Source organism: Onthophagus taurus, chromosome 11, assembly GCF_036711975.1.
Source record: "Onthophagus taurus isolate NC chromosome 11, IU_Otau_3.0, whole genome shotgun sequence".
Lineage (NCBI taxonomy): Eukaryota > Metazoa > Arthropoda > Insecta > Coleoptera > Scarabaeidae > Onthophagus > Onthophagus taurus.
The window spans coordinates 32,533,755-32,551,450 of record NC_091976.1 but is presented as its reverse complement, the minus strand read 5'-3'; the positions used below and the strand labels follow the sequence as shown (position 1 = coordinate 32,551,450).

At 33.1% G+C, this 17,696-nt stretch overlaps 1 protein-coding gene across 6 annotated transcripts in view; it reads left to right on the top strand.

Annotated features, from left to right (window-relative positions):
- The window catches only part of LOC111425073 (glycogen synthase kinase 3 beta homolog shaggy), a 40,452-nt gene that overhangs the window by 7,922 nt on the left and 14,834 nt on the right, over nt 1-17,696 (top strand). For 3 of the 6 annotated variants that reach the window (XM_023058834.2, XM_071199718.1, XM_071199717.1), the window contains exons 1-2: nt 5,704-6,557; nt 16,906-17,096. In XM_023058834.2, coding sequence (XP_022914602.2) covers nt 6,164-6,557; nt 16,906-17,096 — 585 coding nt within the window. In that variant the 5' untranslated portion in view covers nt 5,704-6,163. Of the gene's footprint in view, nt 1-5,703; nt 6,558-11,521; nt 11,591-11,678; nt 12,011-16,905; nt 17,097-17,696 lie in introns of those variants that run through there. The other 3 variants (XM_071199719.1, XM_071199721.1, XM_071199720.1) reach the window with 3 other exon arrangements.

Genomic DNA, 17,696 nt, shown 5'->3' with positions numbered 1-17,696 from the left:
CTTCCCCCTAAAATATCTTTCCAATGTCTTTATCATCTCCTTCATCTCCACCGCTTCTCTCGCCATTACCACGATGTCATCCGCGTATGCTAACATATGCACCTTTCTACCTCCCACCACCAATCCTCCTATTTGTCCCTTCCCCAATTTATCTTCCAAGTCCACCGTATACAATGCAAACAGACTTGGGCTCAGTGGACATCCCTGCCTCAGTCCCTTCGTCGTCCAGAACACGTCGCTTAGCTTATCCCCCAGTTTTATCCTAGCCCTAGTCTCCATGTATATTTCCTTCACTCTCGCTATTATTATTATTTTTTTATTTCCCCCTATCCACCAAAAGCCGCCTTCAGATCTATAAACAGGGCGTACAATTCCCCCCCCCCCCATCCTTCTTATCCAGCTCTCTATCTGCCGAATGGTTCAACACATACCTGTTGTCGATTGGTCCCCTTCCCTTCCGAAAGCCTCCCTGCCCATCCGGCAAAATTCCCCCCAACTCCATCTCCTCCTCCAGTCTTCCCAACAGTATCTTCGTGTATACCTTGTATGCCGAGTCTAGTAGGTTAGTTCCCCTGTAGCTATCTACACTTTCCTTATTACCCTTTTTATATACTAGGCAAATTACCCCCACTTTCCATCCCTCCGGATCCCACCAGCTTTCCATACGCTATTCATTCGCTCCAACAACTTCACTCTCACCACCCTTGATGCTTCCAACCATGCCTCGTTATGGTTCCCATCTTCACCTGGCGGCTCTCCCTTCTTCAATCCCCTAAGCACTGCTTCCATCTCTTCTGCTATCTCCTTTCCCCCATCGCCTACCACTATCACTAGAACTAACACAAGACCTAGAACTAGAATCATTCGGGTTTAGCCGTCTTAAGAGACGTGCGGCTAAATCCGAATGTTCTAGTTCTCGGTCTAGTGTTAGTTCTAGTATTGCACTATCACTAGACGATTTTGTCAGTTTTAGAAGATTCTAGCGCCTCGCCCGCAAGCGACCTCGGCGGAGTGAGAATAAACGATTTCTTCAAATGAACGATATCATATAACATCGCCGAGGTCGCTTGCGGGCGAGGCGCCTAATTTAAAGTATCAATCAGAAAGTCACTAGACAATGTTTCTAATTCTATGTTTAGTGTTAGTCCTATCTTTATTGAACTAATACTTGCGCTATAACGAGAAACATGTTTTTAACACGAAATGGCAATCGAATATCGATATGCATGCGCAGAAACGACATTATTTTCCGGTCGCCCTAATAGTTCCGCATTGATAAGGTATTAATTACTAAGCCGCAAATGACCTCGACCCAAGTTATGACATCATACAGATTTTGTTGCAAAAGATAACAATTCCGGGATATGAAAATGATAAGTCGGTAATAAAGATGGTCTATATAATCAAAGAAATCGCCTGATGATGATTAAATGCACGAAATTGGTAAAAGAAACAAAATAATTTTTGGCATAGTCATGTATATTTTTCTTTCATGGAAAAATATAAACGAAGAGTTTATCTTTGTTTTTGTTATAATTTTAGATATCTGCGATATTCGATTTCTTTATAAAAAATTCCTAAACAAAACAATCTAAAATAACATTTTTAGTTGTCCTATAAATCTTAAGGAAATAATTTTTTCAATTAAAACTGAAAGTCGAGGTGTTTATTTAATAGTATAATTTATGAACGCAAAACAAGTTCATTAACATTTAATTGATAACAATAACTGACATAATGATCCAATTTATCGTAATTTAATGCCATGTTTAGATAAACTGCATCAAATTTTTATTTAAAAAAATCTGGTAAAATTGAAATCGGAATAAAAAAAAAGTTCTTGGAATTACTCCACTAATTTACCTATTAATCATATCTTTTTTGACATCATCTATAATCCCGCGATGATTTAAAAATCTAAATTAAAAGATTTCGTACAATAAACATTTTTTGTCGTTAAGTTGCATTTAAAGGCCACGCTGTCGCGGTTCCACAATGACTGATAACTTATCTGATTTATAAAGCAAGATACGATAGTCCTTTCTGACTATCCAATAAGAAGTGCATTAATAATTAATTAACGTTGGGCGATGACCGATCGAAAACGTGTTTAAACTCGAATAATAGTGAACAAATTAAAACGGATGATTTCTTTCATTGGTAAGCCAATTTTAAACAATTTGTTATATAAAGAACTTAATGCGTATTACCTATTATTAGAGTAGGATAAATCTGATTGAATAATCGGCGTGACATTGAAAAAATGAAACTGAATCTGTTTCGGTTTAAATTTTATTCTAAAACAGATTACATCGTTATCTCGATTTATTATTTTATATTGTATTTAATAAACGGTGTATCTGCAACCAACGTTGCTTTTATGTTATTTTGTACAACTACAAATTATGTTTTTAATCATTTTATGTTTCATATACAGTGTGTAGCAAAATAAATTTAATAAAACGCTTATTCACTTAAAATGCAATATACAGTGTGTCCCAGGATACATGTTACAAGAGGTATAATGACTTAACAATTTTTGAAATTTATTTTAAGGCTAAGGAATTAAGCCCTGCTTGGTGTGAAGAGAATTTTAAGAATATTTTCATATTTTGAAAACAAAGGCGGTCTTGACAATGAATCAAAAACTATTTTTAGTTTAGGTAAAGTAACCTTTTTGTTCATAATACTGAAAAATTTTATTAAGAAAAGTTGTTCAAAATAAGAAATTATGATCCTATACAAAATTTCAGAAGGATCTATCTACTTTGGTTGAACCATCACATTTTAGTTTAAATAACATAAATATTGTATAGTAATTGAAATATGAACTAAAACTGAAGGATAATACAATTTATTTGTCAATATTTGCGACTACTTAAGTCATTTTTTTTTTCATGGCATTTTCATTGCTTTTTTTTTCTTCACTTTGATCTAATCTAAAATATGGTGGATTAATTAATCTAGGTACTTCTTTCTGAAATTTTGCATAGTGCCATAATTTTTCATTCTGAATAATTTTTCTTGATGATATTTTGCCGTATCATGAACAAAAAGCTTACTTTACCTGAACTCAAAATAGTTTTCGCTTCACTATCAATGCCGAGTTGATTTTCAAAATATGAAAATATACTTAAAATTCTCTCCACACCAAGCAGGGCTTAATTCCTCAGCCTTGAAATAAGGTTCAAAAATTTTTAAGTCATTATACCTCTTGTAACATCTATCCTGGGACACACTGTATCATATTGTCCATATAAATCAGGGCGTAATTACTTACTTTGTCCCATATAAAATGTAACATGTCTGAATGTTTCTAATTCTAGGTTTAATGTTAATATGAGATATCACTATGTTGCATATTTTTGTTGAATTAAAACTAGAACTAACACTAGACTTAGAACTAGAATGCTTTGGGTTTAGCCGTCTTTAGAAACGTGCGGCTAAATCCGTATGTTTCTAGTTCTAGGTCTAGTGTTAGTTTTAGTATTGCACGATCACTAGAACTAACACAATACCTAGAACTAGAATCATTCGGGTTTAGCCGTCTTGAGAGACGTGCGGCTAAACCCGAATGTTTCTAGTTCTAGGTCTAGTGTTAGTTTTAGTATTGCACTATCACTAGAATTAACACAAGACCTAGAACTAGAATCATTCGGGTTTAGCTGTCTTAAGAGACGTGCGGCTAAACCCGAATGTTTCTAGTTCTAGGTCTAGTGTTAGTTCTAGTTTTACACTATCACTAGAACAAACACAATCCCTAGAACTAGAATCATTCGGGTTTAGCCGTCTTGAGAGACGTGCGGGTAAACCCGAATGTTTCTAGTTCTCGGTCTAGTGTTGGTTCTAGTATTGCACTAGCACTATTACTAGAACTAACACAAGATCTAGAACTAGAATCATTCGGGTTTAGCCGTCTCGAGAGACGTGCGGCTAAATCCGAATGTTTCTAGTTCTAGTGTTGGTTCTAGTATTGCACTAGCACTATTACTAGAACTAACACAAGGTCTAGATCTAGAATCATTCGGGTTTAGCCGTCTTGAGAGACGTGCGGCTAAACCCGAATGTTTCTAGTTCTCAGTCTAGTAATAGTGATAGTGCAATATTAGAACCAACACTAGAACTAGAAACATTCGGGTTTAGCCGTCTTGAGAGACGTGCGGCTAAATCCCAATGTTTCTAGTTCTAGTGTTGGTTCTAATATTGCACTATCACTAGAACTAACACAAGATCTAGAACTAGAATCATTCGGGTTTAACCGTCTTGAGAGACGTGCGGCTAAACCCGAATGTTTCTAGTTCTCGGTCTAGTGTTGGTTCTAGTATTGCACTAGCACTATTACTAGAACTAACACAAGATCTAGAACTAGAATCATTCGGGTTTAGCCGCCTTAAGAGACGTGCGGCTAAACCCGAATGTTTCTAGTTCTCAGTCTAGTGTTGGTTCTAGTATTGCACTAGCACTATTACTAGAACTAACACAAGATCTAGAACTAGAATCATTCGGGTTTAGCCGCCTTAAGAGACGTGCGGCTAAACCCGAATGTTTCTAGTTCTCAGTCTAGTGTTGGTTCTAGTATTGCACTAGCACTATTACTAGAACTAACACAAGATCTAGAACTAGAATCATTCGGGTTTAGCCGCCTTAAGAGACGTGCGGCTAAACCCGAATGTTTCTAGTTCTCAGTCTAGCGTTGGTTCTAGTATTGCACTAACACTATTACTAGAACTAACACAAGATCTAGAACTAGAATCATGCGGGTTTAGCCGTCTTGAGAGACGTGCGGCTAAATCCGAATGTTTCTAGTTCTAGTGTTGGTTCTAGTATTGCACTAGCACTATTACTAGAACTAACACAAGATCTAGAACTATAATCATTCGGGTTTAGCCGTCTTGAGAGACGTGCGGCTAAACCCGATTGTTTCTAGTTCTCAGTCTAGTGTTGGTTCTAGTATTGCACTAACACTATTACTAGAACTAACACAAGATCTAGAACTAGAATCATTCGGGTTTAGCCGTCTTGAGAGACGTGCGGCTAAATCCGAATGTTTCTAGTTCTAGTGTTGGTTCTAGTATTGCACTAGCACTATTACTAGAACTAACACAAGATCTAGAACGAGAACCATTCGGGTTTAGCCGTCTTGAGAGACGTGCGGCTAAATCCCAATGTTTCTAGTTCTAGTGTTGGTTCTAGTATTGCACTAGCACTATCACTAGAACTAATACAAGATCTAGAACTAGAATCATTCGGGTTTAGCCGTCTTGAGAGACGTGCGGCTAAACCCGAATGTTTCTAGTTCTCAGTCTAGTGTTGGTTCTAGTGTTGCACTAGCACTATTACTAGAACTACCACAAGATCTAGAACTAGAATGATTCGGGTTTAGCCATCTTGAGAGACGTGCGGCTAATTTCGATCTTTATTACCGACTTATCATTGTCATAATTTTGCCACACACTGTATATCAAAGTCACTTGATGATTTAGCATCACAAATTATTACGATTTATTTGTTTATTTCATACCCAGTACTTTTCCATTACACTACTTCTAATCGAGTTAGATCTAAATCTACAAATAACCGGATTTTGCATCAAAATATTTTGTTAACCTTGATGAATGCCATCACCTTTTAAATATTCATTTAAAATCGGAGAAGAATGGAATTAAGTTATACTTAATACATTTAACATTTGTATTTTGGCCTTGAATCAATATTTATTTATTTTTTGTTATTTTTGAAAAAAGTAATATAAAAGAATATATTAGTATATACTCGTGTCAGTATTTACATTAACCTTCGATACTATTGTGCCACAATCGACAAGAACCTTATCTATCTAGTTTGAAAATTGGCAGCCAAGATAACATTTTTCTAAGCTTATCTGGACTTTGTATTTTTGTTTAATCTCAGTACTAAAATGGAGAACGGTAAACGTTATAGGTCATTTCATTCTCGCTCCTCAAACCGTACGGTCCCACCATTTTTACAGTTTAAAAAGAAAACAACATTAAAATAAAAAAAGAAAAAACTGAAATCACATGACTCGTTTAAATCATATGATACAATTGTTTACACGTCTAGTTAGATTGTATTCTCTCGAGTTGGATTGTGCGTCGCGTTTTAGTTTCGTATCTACACAGTCGTTTTTCGAAACGCGCTGTGAATGATGGCCCCGAAATTCGAACCGAAAGATAGCGAAAGATGCGACGATGAAAGTTGCACGTGTGAAACGAACGTTATTAAAGTTGTTAGTGAATCAACGAATAATAATAATAACACTAATAATAAAAAGGAACGGTTGAGACCAAGATTCAGATCGATATCGGAATGTGATTTGGATTTAAAACCGATTTCGAAAGCTACAAATGTACCGTTGGGGCAAACGGAAACTCCACCTACATCTTTAGCGAATTTAAAAGAGAAAAAATCGCAGCTCAATAAAAGTCGATGTTCTGTACCGTATTTGGGTTATGTTAAAAAAGAAAAAGAAGAAAAGAAGAAGCACGGTTTTAGTAAATTATTACAATTTTGGAGAAAAATTCATAAAACTATTACTAGTAAGTTTAAATAAATCGTTTTTTTTTTTACTAATCTCGTCGATAAATAAATATTAGCTTAAATAAAATAAATCAATAAAATAAAAATTTTATTTATAGCTTTTATTGGTTCAATGTATACTTTTGATATCAATTCATCTTATTCGTATGACAAATTTGATTAAATCGATATGACCAAAATTATCTTTGTGGTTTATATAGAGAAAATTCGAGTATATTTATTAAAGTTACAAAACATTTTCTTCTTACGCCGTTACGAAGTTAGATAACAAGACGGGGAAGCGGAAAATGTGTTAACCGACGTTGAAACAATCGGGGGTTAGTTAACTCCGTGATAATGGATTTATACCGGAGATGGATGTCTCTGGAAGCGGAAACTAAGAGGAAATCAATTTCTACATCGTGGTGGGAAATTAAATTCTCGATATGTACATATTGGGAGTAAGTGGTCTTCAATGTAAATCTCTTGAAGGGAAATTAATGCAAATATTTTAAAATTGCTATCTTAGCTTGTCATAAACTATCTTTGACATGTTCTAACATAATCTCTGACAACAATCTTTCAATATTGCTGCCCCCCTTCAGATTCCATCAACATTATTTTTAATATCTGCAACATTATGGTCTTCCTCAACGTTGTCTATGATATTAACATCGTTCTTGATATTTCTCAAAACATGTTTTGGATCTTTCTAGATTAATCAACATCATCTTGGTAATCTCCGCTTCGTTTGGTGTGATCTTCTTCTTTGAGTAGTATCGTGCCCTCACTCTATATTTTTTCTCATTATCATTATGACGCTCTAGAGTATTGTCTCTGGCCTTCCTGAATATTGTAACATTAAAATCGTTCCTGACGTACCTCAAAACTGTTTTGGTTCATTCAACATTTATCAACATCAACCTTGATATCCTACACAACATGGTCGCTGGCTTTTCTCAATTTCGTTTATGACAACCCTCTCCATTGTCTTTGAGTAAATCGTCGTTGATGTCGTTAAATACTGATACATTTCAATATGGCAACTTGATACCCTAGATTATTGTGTTCCTCAACGTCTTGGTAGTCCTAATATCGCTGGCCTTTTTCAGCTTTGTAACATTAAAATTGTTTCTGACATACCTCAAAACATGTCTTGGTTCCTTCAACTTTTATCAACATCATCTTTGATAACCTGCAACAGCTTCGCTGGCGTTTTTCATTTTTTTATGGCACTCCTTTTCATTGTTTTCTAGTAGTATCTCTCAATATTTTCCTCATTATCTATGTAAATCGTCCTTGATGTCTTTAAATACTGACACATCTCAATATGGAAACTTGATACCCTACATTATTGTGTTCCTCAACGTTGTGTATGACAATAAAATCGTTCTTGACACATTTTAGTTTTTTCAACATCATCTTGATAAGTCTCTAATATCATCGCTGGCCTTTCTCAGCTTTGTAACATTAAAATTATTTCTGACATACCTCAAAACATCTTTTGGTTCCTTCAACATTTATCAACATCATCCTTGATGATCTGCAACAGCTTCGCTGGCCTTTTTCAGTTTTTTATGGCACTCCTTTTCATTGTCTTCTAGTAGTATCTCTCAATATTTTCCTCATTATCTATGTAAATCGTCCTTGATGTTTTTAAATACTGATACATCTCAATGTGGCACTTGATACCCTACATTATTGTGTTCCTCAACGTTGTGTATGACAATAAAATCGTTCATGACACATTTTAATTTTTTCAATATCATCTTGATAGTCTCTCATATCATCGCTGGCCTTTCTCAGCTTTGTAACATTCAAATTTTTTCTGACATACCTCAAAACATGTTTTGGTTCCTTCAACTTTTATCAACATCATCCTTGATAACCTGCAACAGCATCGCTGGCCTTTTTCAGTTTTTTATGGCACTCCTTTTTATTGTCTTCTAGTAGTATCTCTCAATATGTTTCTCTTTATCTATGTAAATCGTCCTTGATGTCTTTAAATACTGACACATCTCAATATGGAAACTTGATACCCTACATTATTGTGTTCCTCAACATTGTGTATGACCATAAAATCGTTCTTGATACATTTTAGTTTTTTCAGCATCATCTTGATAGTCTCTAGTATCATCGCTGGCTTTTCTCAGCTTTGTAACATTAAAATTGTTTCTGACATACCTCAAAACATGTTTTGGTTCCTTCAACTTGTATCAACATCATCCTTGATACCCTGCAACATCTTCGCTGGCCTTCCTCAGTTTTTATGGTACTCCTTTTCATTGTTTTCTAGTAGTATCTCTCAATATTTTCCTCATTATCTCTGTAAATCGTTCTTGATGTCTTTAAATACTGACACATCTCAAAATGGAAACTTGATACCCTACATTATTGTGTTCCTCAACATTGTGTATGACAATAAAATCGTTCTTGACACATTTTAGTTTTTTCAACATCATCTTGATAAGTCTCTAATATCATCGCTGGCCTTTCTCAGCTTTGTAACATTAAAATTGTTTTTGACATACCTCAAAACATGTGTTGGTTCCTTCAATTTTTATCAACATCATCCTTGATAACCCGCAACAGCTTCGCTGGCCTTCCTCAGTTTTTATGGCACTCCCTTTCATTGTCTTCTAGTAGTATCTCTCAATATTTTCCTCATTATCTATGTAAATCGTCCTTGATATCTTTAAATACTGACACGTCTTAACATGGCTCCTGATACTCTAGATTATTGCGTTCCTCAACATTATGTATGACAATAAAATCTTTCTTGACACATTTTAGTTTTTTCAACATCATCTTGATAGTCTTGATATCATCGCTGGCCTTTCTCAGCTTTGTAACAGTAAAATTGTTTCTGACATACCTTAAAACATGTCTTGGTTCCTTCAACATTTATCAACATCATCCTTGATAACCTGCAACAGCTTCGCTGGCCTTTTTCAGTTTTTTATGGCACTCCTTTTCATTGTCGTCTAGTAGTATCTCTCAATATTTTCCTCATTATCTATGTAAATCGTCCTTGATGTCTTTAAATACTGACACATCTCAATATGGAAACTTGATACCCTACATTATTGTGTTCCTCAACATTGTGTATGACAATAAAATCTTTCTTGACACATTTTAATTTTTTCAACATCATCTTGATAGTCTTGATATCATTGCTGGCCTTTCTCAGCTTTGTAAAAGTAAAATTGTTTCTGACATACCTCAAAACATGTCTTGGTTTCTTCAACTTTTATCAACATCATCCTTGATAACCTGCAACAGCTTCGTTGCCCTTCCTCAGTTTTTTATGGCACTCTTTTTCATTGTCTTCTAGTAGTATCTCTCAATATTTTCCTCATTATCTATGTAAATCGTCCTTGATGTCTTTAAATACTGACACATCTCAATATGGCAACTTTGTACCCTACATTATTGTGTTCCTCAACATTGTGTATGACAATAAAATCGTTCTTGACACATTTTAGTTTTTTCAACATCATCTTGATAAGTCTCTAATATCATCGCTGGCCTTTCTCAACTTTGTAACAATAAAATTGTTTCTGGCAAACCTCAAAACATATTTTGGTTCCTTCAACTTTTATCAACATCATCCTTGATAACCTGCAACAGCTTCGCTGGCCTTTTTCAGTTTTTTATGGCACTCCTTTTTATTGTCTTCTAGTAGTATCTCTCAATATTTTTCTCATTATCTATGTAAATAGTCCTTGATGTCTTTAAATACTGATACATCTCAATATGGCACTTGATACTCCACATTATTGTGTTCCTCAACATTGTGTATGACAATAAAATCGTTCTTGACACATTTTAGTTTTTTCAACATCATCTTGATAGTCTTGATATCATCGCTGGCCTTTCTCAGCTTTGTAACATTAAAATTATTTCTGACATACCTCAAAACATGTTTTGGTTCCTTCAACATCATCCTTGATAACCTGCAACATCTTCGCTGGCCTTTTTCAGTTTTTTATGGCATTCCTTTTTATTGTCTTCTAGTAGTATCTCTCAATATTTTCCTCATTATCTATGTAAATCGTCCTTGATGTCTTTAAATACTGACACATCTCAAAATGGCAACTTGATACCGTACATTATTGAGTTCCTCAACATTGTGTATGACAATAAAATTGTTCTTGATACATTTTAGTTTTTTCAGCATCATCTTGATAGTCTCTAGTATCATCGCTGGCTTTTCTCAGTTTTGTAACATTAAAATTGTTTCTGACATACCTCAAAACATGTTTTGGTTCCTTCAACATCATCCTTGATAACCTGCAACATCTTCGCTGGCCTTCCTCAGTTTTTTATGGCACCCCTCATTCATTGTCTTGGAGTAGTATCTCAATATTTTCCTTATTATCTATGTAAATCGTCCTTGATGTCGTTAAATCCTGACATATCTCAACATAGCACCTGATACTCTAGATTATTACGTTCCTCAACATTATCTATGATATTAAAATTGTTCAAAACTGTTTTGGTTCCTTCAACATTCTCCTCATAATGTTGTTCTGACTCTGTCAACATCTCTTGTCATCTAATAACATCGTCTTTGATATCTTTATTCTTGATATACTTCAACGTTGTTTTTAATGTTATTCAATGCCTTCCTTGTCTTTCTCAATCATTCATTGAGATTCATCAATCAACATCTTCCTCTTCATACATCAACATGCTCTTTAATATATCTAAATAATACTAAATTAAGAAATATATTTTTATAACATTACGTGATATAACATAATACCCCATCAATTTGTTAACCATTATCTTTAATGACCTAAAAACAATGAGTGTGCTATAAATAAGTATAAATCGATATATTATAAAGAGTTGAGGAGATATTGGGGATTTTTACAAACATTTTATGATAAAATTAAAAACAAAATTAATTAAATTATCGTAGAGACATAAGAAAAATGATTATTTTGTTTAAAATGTCAAAATTGATGATAAAAAAGTCGGTTGTGGTGTGGCTGGGTTGCCCGTCATCGCGTCATCCGTCAAAAAAAATTTTTAACACGTCAAAGAGGTAATAAATGTCATAACTTTTACCTAGTCTTATCTGGTTTTAAATAATAACATTCGATTCCCTATTAACTCTTGATTGATTTCTTTAGTTTGCTAGAACACTACACGATTTTGCATGAACATGGATATTGACGGCTTCCCAAAGAACGGACGCGGCAAGGTTCACTGACAGCAAAGTAAAAGCCATTATCTACAACCGAAACCGTCCCCATCCCCCAACGAAATTGACCGTATCATCAAGAACAATAAGTTGCAAACTATTTTGTAGATAACAAGATTGATTATTAATCATTAAAAAAAAAATTAAGAGAAATTATGGCGCTTACAAATAACGTTCCCCCCCACGCAGCTAGAAGCAGACCCCAACAAGATTCATTTGACTCTCAAAATATAGTTTTATCGGTGGAAACTGAAAAAAGAGGTTTGAAATCATTTCAAAGTATTTTTAATTTAATTCTAATAGAGGAAAGTTTTTATCTTTAATCAATGTTTAAACCGGTTAAAGTAGCTTACCTGGTTAAAGTGGTTTTTTGATAAATATCTTAGTATATACACTTCTTGTTTGATGTCACAATTTCTTTTGCGCACTTTCAAATATTTCTTTTATCTACAAGATGATTTTTTTTTCATTCTTATTTATGTTACAGTTTGATAAGATTATTATTATTAATCGTTACACTCAAGTTTTTATTTCTGTTTATTTTTTTATGCTTAAAATAAATTAATTACATGATATACGTAACGTTACATTAAAATTTTACAAATTCTTGTTCTATAATAAATTTATTTAACTAAATTATTAAATCTCGATATAACGAACCTTGTTGGAACGGACTTCGGATATAACGTATAAAACATTTCTTCTAGAAGTAAGAGACGCACGGCTAAATGAGAATGATTCTAGTTCTAGGTCTTGTGTTAGTTGCAACATTAGTGTTAATTCTAGTATCAGTTGTTATTCACCGTTAGGTTGTGTATTTTTATTGAACTAACACTAGACCCAGAACTTCTCTCCAGAAACGTCTTTAAAGACGGCTAATCCCGAATGTTTCTATCTCTAGTGTTAGTTTTAGTTTTAAAACTAACACTAGACGTAGAAAAATATATATATTATATATATATTTGTACACCTGCAGTAGCGAAATACGTGTCTTTAGTTATTTGAGTTTTTTATGAAAACGACAATGTTTTTTAAAAAATAATAAGAGTAAAAAAAGTTTTAGAATTAAATTCCACATGAAATGAGGTAATAATGTATTAAATCCACCTAAAGGTTAAAAAAATCTGTCAAAATTTAGGGGACCATCATCCCCCTGTATATTATATACAGTGTGACCCATTTGAAAGCGGAACACCCTCGTAAAATTTGTATTTATTATCCGATTTTATACATTTTTTTTGAATTGTAGAGTGTAAAGAACTGTATCTTAGAACAACGAGTCATGTTTTTCTTAAAAAAAAACAAGGCCTACTATTTCACTTTATAAATTCATGAAAAATTATATTTTTCAATTTTCTGTAACGGTTCTAATTTCTAACCATTTTTGATGAAATTTGGTATATGCCCATTTCAAAAGGCGCTTAAAGCAGTGGTTTACTTAGATTTTTTGTAAAAAATTTCATAATATGATTTCTTCATTTTTAGCACCTAAAAAGTGAAATAGTAGGCCTTGTTTTTTTTAAGAAAAGCATTACTCTTTGTCCTAAGGTACAGTTTTTTATGCTCTACAATTCAAAACAAAATTTATCGAAATCGGATAATAAATACTAATTTTACAAGGGTGTTCCGCTTTCAAATGGGTCACACTGTATATTATATACAGGATGAGTTATTAGTATCCCGGTGGTTGATAGTTACTAAACCGTTTGAGAAACAAAAAATATAAAACTTAAAAACTAAAATATAAACTTATGAAAAAGACATTAAAAAAACATCAAAAGTAACTAGGTAACCTCTATGAACACGCTGTATAGCGTATCTAATATCTTTGGATACTATCATCTACCTACTGGCTTTTACTATTATCTGACACAGTTTCAAAATAAAATTGGAAAAAATGTCGTTTTTATATCGTTTTTAAAAAGATCCTGCAATTGACACATTTTGGAAAAACAATTGAATATCTCAGGAACTATGAACGCTACGAGTTAGTGACATATACGGTTGTATAAACAAATTTAATTCTATTCATAATATGATAAAATATACAGATGTTCCATTTAAACAAATCTATACACTCTTCGTTACCCCTAAATGGAACACCCTGTATAAGTGAAAATAATTTTACGTAATAAAGCGGCGAGTTAAACAATTTTTGTATAAAATATTTTTTTCTTTCTCAAACTCTTAGCAACTATCGGTCCGCCGGGATACTAATAACTCACCCTGTATATATTATATATACATGGTGTATCAAGTATGAGTAGAAAAAATTTGATTGTTATAATATATATTATATTTATATATATTTATATATATTTATATTTATATATATTTATATTTATATATATTTATATTTATATATATTTATATTTATATATATTTATATTTATATATATTTATATTTATATATATTTATGTTTATATAATACATAATGGGCACCCTGTACCCATTATGTATGGAATATAGTATATATCTTTGTAGGTATCAACTTTATAGAAAAACATTTTATACAAAACTTGTTTAATATTTTATTTGCCATAATAATACTGCAGTCAATTGTTTTTAATTCAGAAAACAAATGAGTAAAGAATAATACTTAAATTTTTTTAAATAGCAATGTATTCTTTCTTTAGGCTCATTTGATAGAGATTATTTTTCTCTTTACGATGGCGTAAAATTTTTGTATCCTTACATCAGAAAATGTTTGAGAAAAATTGTTTATTAATAAAAATTAATCAATAACATTAATCTAGATATCCGAGATCGTCAAGTACCTCGAATTATTACTGTAAATTAAATTTACATACAAAATAAAACAAATAAACGAAAAATTAGTGTACATCTCCAATAATTCGAGGTACTTGACGACTCGGATATCTAACGAAAGGGTACATTGCCATTTAAAAAACTTCAAGTGTTATTCGTTGCTCATTTGTTTTCTGAAATAAAAACAATTGAATGCTGTCTTATTATGGCAAATAAAATATTAAACAACTTTTGTAGAAAATGTTTTTTTATAAAGTTGATACCTACCAAGATATATACTATATTCCATACATAATGGACACCTGTATATATTTATAGATATATTATATACAGGTGTGTCAAATGTCTGGAATATAGCCAATAACTTCGCCATTTGTGGTTTTAAAGAAAAATGTTTCAAATACAAGTTTCTTTATTAATCATGGCGCATTTTTTGGCGATATTTGCTTGTTTGTATTGTTTTTTGTTTCGTTGCTATGGCAACCAATATTGTTATTTTAAATGGAATGCATATATGTTTTTTCATACTTTGATAGAGGATAAGTCCCTCTATGCGATGAACATATCAAATCATATGGTTGTATAAGAAAAATATCGAGAAAAAATGCGTTTTTTGAAAGTCTTAAATCAGCTAATTACAATCAAAGCAGACGCCGAAATAACGCCATTGACAGCTTTAAATGTCAAAGAAAATACAGTTTCAACAATTATCAATAATTAATAATGATGCGCCCGTTTTCTCTTTAAAACCACAAATGGCGATGTTATTGGCTATATTCCAGACATTTGACACACCCTGTATATTTATGTTAGTTTTAAAACTAAAACTAGAACTAACACTAGACCTATAACTAGAAACATTCGGGTTTAGCCGAACGTCTTTAAAGACGGCTAAACCCGAACTTTCTAGGTCTAGTGTTAGTTCTATTTTAATTGTTAATCCGCACTAGACTGTTGTATATTTTTATTGAACTAAAAGTAGAACCTAGAACTAGAAACTTTCGGATTTAGCCGCACGTCTCTCGAGGCGGCTAAACCCGAATGATTCTAGTTCTAGATCTTGTGTTAGTTCTAGTAACAGTGCTAGTGCAATACTAGAACCAACACTAGACTGAGAACTAGAAACATTCGGGTTTAGCCGTACGTCTCTCAAGACGGCTAAACCCGAATGATTCTAGTTCTAGATCTTGTGTTAGTTCTAGTAATAGTGATAGTGCAATACTAGAACCAACACTAGAACTAGAAACATTCGGATTTAGCCGCACGTCTCTCGAAACGGCTAAACCCGAATGATTCTAGTTCTAGATCTTGTGTTAGTTCTAGTAATAGTGTTAGTGCAATACTAGAACCAACACTAGACTGAGAACTAGAAACAATCGGGTTTAGCCGCACGTCTCTCAAGACGGCTAAACCCGCATGATTCTAGTTCTAGATCTTGTGTTAGTTCTAGTAATAGTGTTAGTGCAATACTAGAACCAACACTAGACTGAGAACTAGAAACAATCGGGTTTAGCCGCACGTCTCTCAAGACGGCTAAACCCGAATGATTCTAGTTCTAGGTCTAGTGTTGGTTCTAGTGATAGTGCAATACCCGATCTAACACTAGAGTTAGGTTGTGTACCTTTATTGAACTAAAACTAGCTAGAAACTTTTACGCACGGCTAAACCAGAAACTTTTTAATTCTAGGTCTAGTGTTACACTTCTAGTTTTAATTATTATTCAGCACTGACGTCACGAACGGGCCTTCGAGCTGTGTCCTATTCCCGGGATGTAGCATCCTCTTATATTCTACCATCGTTGTATAAATATAAAGCCACGTAGACTTGATGCAACGATGTGGAGCTATCCGAATGTGTATGCATTAAAATTATTCATATAATGTACATTTGGCAATAACGGACACTTCTTTCCCCGTATTAATCTGTTATATCGAGGTTTTTATTGTATGTTATTAAAATTAATTGCACTATTGTATTTTATTAAAAAATGATTAGGAATATAAATGAAATTGTGAATTGCTTAATTTGGTTAAGTAATGTATATAAATTGTAAAATCGATAATCGATAGAATTATCCTCGTTTAAAGGTCACGGATAAAACTAATCACCTCCCGGACTTAAATACAAAAAAAAATAAAAATAAAATCCAAAGAAAATTGAAATCGTAAAATTATAGAACTCCGTCAGCATCAAAGTGCCTCATTAAGTCCCGTTTACATTGCAATTTGAATTGCGCTATTCCGTGCGGCTTAGAACACGGTCAAATAAAAAAAGGTGATTACGTAAAAGATGGCATCATTAAAAAATATTTTTATTTCGTTCCATTATTCATGGATTTTCTCGGATTTTGAGAAATGATTTATTTTATTTTTTTTACTTTTTAAAGGTAAAGATGGAGGTAAAGTGACCACTGTGGTGGCGACTCCGGGTCAAGGACCAGATCGACCCCAGGAAGTCTCATATACGGACACCAAAGTGATTGGGAATGGTAGTTTTGGAGTGGTCTATCAGGCCAAATTGTGTGATACTGGCGAAATGGTCGCAATTAAGAAAGTCCTACAAGACAAGAGGTTTAAGGTAAACAAGATTTTCCATTAAAAAAAAACCTGATTTCTTATGCAAAGTTGTAATAATATTTTTGTTGTGTCGCAAAATTCGCGAATGGTTTTATTTCTATTTACGAATCCGATCAATTATCATGTGAACGATACGGCGTAAATGTTTGTTGTATAAAGTTTGTGGTAATTGTCTGCATCAATGTTGACGGTAACAATTATGCACGCATTTTTGCGCTAGGCACCGTGTTTCTCTTTTGACTTGAAACAATATTTGCTTATTTAGATAATCGTTTATGAATTAACATATTCCTAATAATAATGAGACTAGTTAACACTACTTCGAATATCAGAAGACAATCGATTATGTGTTTTGCACAACATTTTGCAAAGGCACCAAAATAATTTTCAACATTGTTAAGTATCCAAAGAATTTAGACCTTTTCTGATGTTCTAAAATTTTAGAATTTTCTGGAAAACGGATTTTGGCTATATAAAATAACCTGAAGGTGCTTGCAATCGATTAGGACTATTTTGACTTACACCAATAATCTTTTCCTATTTCCTAATATCTTTGAAATAGTTTCAAAAAATGTCAAAATAATTTTTCTTAATTCTTTCA